The sequence below is a fragment of the Augochlora pura genome, chromosome 10, assembly GCF_028453695.1.
Source record: "Augochlora pura isolate Apur16 chromosome 10, APUR_v2.2.1, whole genome shotgun sequence".
Classification (NCBI taxonomy): domain Eukaryota; kingdom Metazoa; phylum Arthropoda; class Insecta; order Hymenoptera; family Halictidae; genus Augochlora; species Augochlora pura.
The window spans coordinates 32,797,058-32,800,289 of record NC_135781.1 but is presented as its reverse complement, the minus strand read 5'-3'; the positions used below and the strand labels follow the sequence as shown (position 1 = coordinate 32,800,289).

Below are 3,232 nucleotides of genomic sequence, written 5' to 3'. Positions count from 1 at the left end.
GAACAATACCTCCGGCCGCCACCTTTCAAGAACGTGCACGATTGAAGTTCGTTCCGAACGATCGAATTGGACTTTCCGCGCCGCCGAGGGGGGGTAACTAATTTTGTTAGCCGCTCGCTAACAACTTCGTTACAAGGTTGTACAAACGGCGAGACGGAAACGGCCGAAGTTTAGACGAAAAGAGCACGGTTATTCGTTAAGTTGTAGCTGGACGGAGATCATTATCCTCGATTCATTCGATCACACCGACGCGTCATTGGAAAATATAAAATATAAAATATAATAAATTATTGATATAAATTTTATATCAATTTTTGATCACGATTACTCCATGATATTAAACACTGTCAACCTTGAAACATTATCTGCGCGAAGACGAATAGCTGACCATAGTTTTATCTTCAATTTAATTAATAATTACATCGATTGCTCACCTCTTATAATATAACAATTTTTCACCGCGTCTCCGAGTTACAATTCAAGTGCGAAGGGCGAATAATTTCCTCGACGCCTTACGCCTTTCTGCATGGGCGTACCGATAATTTTTCTCCACAAACGACGACGCGGTTTTTACAGTTTTTATTCCACCGTCGCGATTTCCTTTTTCTAGCGACAAGCGTTTCCGCGTTGCGACAGTCGGCCGTTCGCCGCCAGAATTTCGATTTCGATCGTTTTCCGCCCCGGTCAATTAAATAAATCCAACGGAAACATTTGACTCGTCGATGAACTGCAACCCGTTCCCAGCCTGCCGTGGAGTTATAATAACCGGGAAAATGACAACGGGCCGCGCCGCACGGCCGATGCCGCCGCCTCCCCCCCCCTCCCCCCGCGATCGATAATACATATGGATGGAGCGTTATTAAAAAGAATGTCGGCCGGATACCGGGAATGCGCGTAAATACGCGACCTGTTCGTTTTTTCAAATCCAATCCTTCCGCCTCGTTTTTGTTTTACATCGTCGCTCTCTCGGTCCTTAACGAAATAGGGAATCAGCGCGCAGAGCGAGAGCGGAGAGGGGAGGAGGGGGGAAAGTGCATATTTCCGCGTTCGAAACGTTCGCGACACAATTTCGCAGATACGCGACCGGTACTTTAATCGAGCGATTGGCAATTTGCCGACCGGCAATTTTGCGAACGTCAATTTTCCGACCAGCAAATTTCCAGCGCGGAATATTGTTAAGAATAATTAATTGTTTTTCGGAGTTTCTACCGAAACGAGGCGCGACGACCGAGCGATGGACCGTTTTTTGGCGTTTTGGCTCGACTTGGATCGATTCGGATAGACTCGGATTGACTCAGATTGACTCGGATAGACTCGAATAGAATTGGATAGACACGGATTAACTTCGATTAACTCGGCTTGACTCGGATTAACTTCGATTAACTCAGATAGACTCGGATAGACTTGGCTTGATTCGGATAGACTCCGATTAACTTGGCTAGACTCGGATTGACTCGGATTAACTTCGATTAACTCGGCTTGACTCGGATGAACTTCGATTAACTCGGATAGACTCGGATAGACTTGAATAGACTCGGATGAACTTCAATTAACTCGGCTTGACTCAGATTGAGTCAGATAGACTCCGATTAACTTGGCTAGACTCGGCTTGACTCGGCTTGACTCGGATTAACTTTGATTAACTCGGCATAAATTCGGGTTGACTCGGATAGAATTGGATAGACTCGGATTAACTTCGATTAACTCGGCTTGACTCGGATAAACTCAGATAGACTTGGATTAACTCGGCTCGAGCCGGATTAACTCGGCTAGACTCGGACCGACTCGGCTCGAGTCGGATCGCGGCATCGGCGGTCCCGACACGGCCACCTAAACCGAAACGTAGCCCAGTTTCTCGGGAGACCGAAGCTAACTGGTGCCCATAGTAACCATCCGTGGTAACCATAAGCTAACGTTTCCGGAGCACCCTAGAGAACAGTGAGAGAGACAGAGACACAGAGACAGAAAGAGAGAGAGACACAGAGACAGAAAGAGAGAGAGAGAGAGAGAGAGAGAGAGAGATAATCGAGAGATGAAAGCAGCGAGCCAGGAGCGGAGAGCGGAAAGCCGAAAGCGGCTGCAACAGGGCTATTGTAGCTTACAAGCGGGGTACGGTATACAACTATAATCGGATAATACCGAAAGATACACCGACGATCGAGCCCCGTTCTTACGTGTATCTCGGTGGGATGACGACAACGATAACCGGCAACGATAACGATAACGGCGCATCGATAACGTTAACGAATACGGTAACGATAATTAGAGGGTATCAATGATAAAAGGGGCAAGGTGCTCTCGATACTTGTTAAAACAACTTATTCAAAAAAAGGGGGTACGGGTTGTTATCCGGGCTGGGATACCTCCCTGTAACGAGCTGATACGTATAGTTTGCTCAATCAAGATCGCGGGTCCACGATCTTTATGGAAATTCGCGTTTTAAGGGGCAATTAATGAAATCGGGAATCGAGTACGAAAGCTCGTTATTTGAAGAAACCTTGCCGAAAAAGGGGCGACAGGAGGGGCGATAGAAAGGGTAATAGAAAGGGTAATAGAAAGTGTACTAGAAGGGCAACGGAAAGGGTAATATAAAGGGGTAATAAAAAGGCTGATAAAATGGGTAAACGCGGCGTTGTCGCGCGGCAATTACGCGTCCGTTAACAATAAGGTAGATTACGGTAGATTCGCCGTGGTGCAAATAAAGGAGGCGGACAATCGATGGTGCAAGGGGACCCAGTCGAAAACGAAAGCGGAAACAGAAACGGCATCGGCGGCGCAAGGACGCGGTTTAAGATAATTATCGTTCGAAATCGATTCGGACGGGTCCGCGAATGAATTATCGATGGCCGAGGATTATTGGGATTATTGGAATAACCGGATCGTGTGCCGTAGTGGCGCTGCGCTACTCACCGTATCCCATTTTCGCAATCAAATTGAGCTTGCACTCGTACCGCGTCTGGTAAACGTAAGGCCGTGGATCACCTGGACACCAGAGCACCGGCGGACCGCAGACGCATTTCCCGGTGGACACCGTGTTCCCGTTCCTCCCGGTGATACCCTCCGAAACCAAGTTGCAACCGGCCTTCGACAGTATGAGCCTGTGCGGACAATGCCTCCGCCATCTTCCCGGGATCTCTGCAAAAATCCGACGACATAATAACGCGACCGTCCACGAACGGCCGCAGACGCGTTTCCATCGTCGAACGGATCGCGTTCGATCGAGCAAACGCGG

General features: G+C 48.2%; 1 protein-coding gene across 2 annotated transcripts in view; it reads right to left on the bottom strand.

The window, feature by feature from the left end:
- The window catches only part of Cmpy (crimpy), a 125,251-nt gene that overhangs the window by 99,551 nt on the left and 22,468 nt on the right, over positions 1–3,232 (bottom strand). For both annotated transcript variants that reach the window (XM_078191985.1, XM_078191986.1), the window contains one exon: positions 2,911–3,135. In XM_078191985.1, the coding sequence (XP_078048111.1) occupies positions 2,911–3,135 (225 nt within the window). The remainder of the gene's footprint in view (positions 1–2,910; positions 3,136–3,232) is intronic.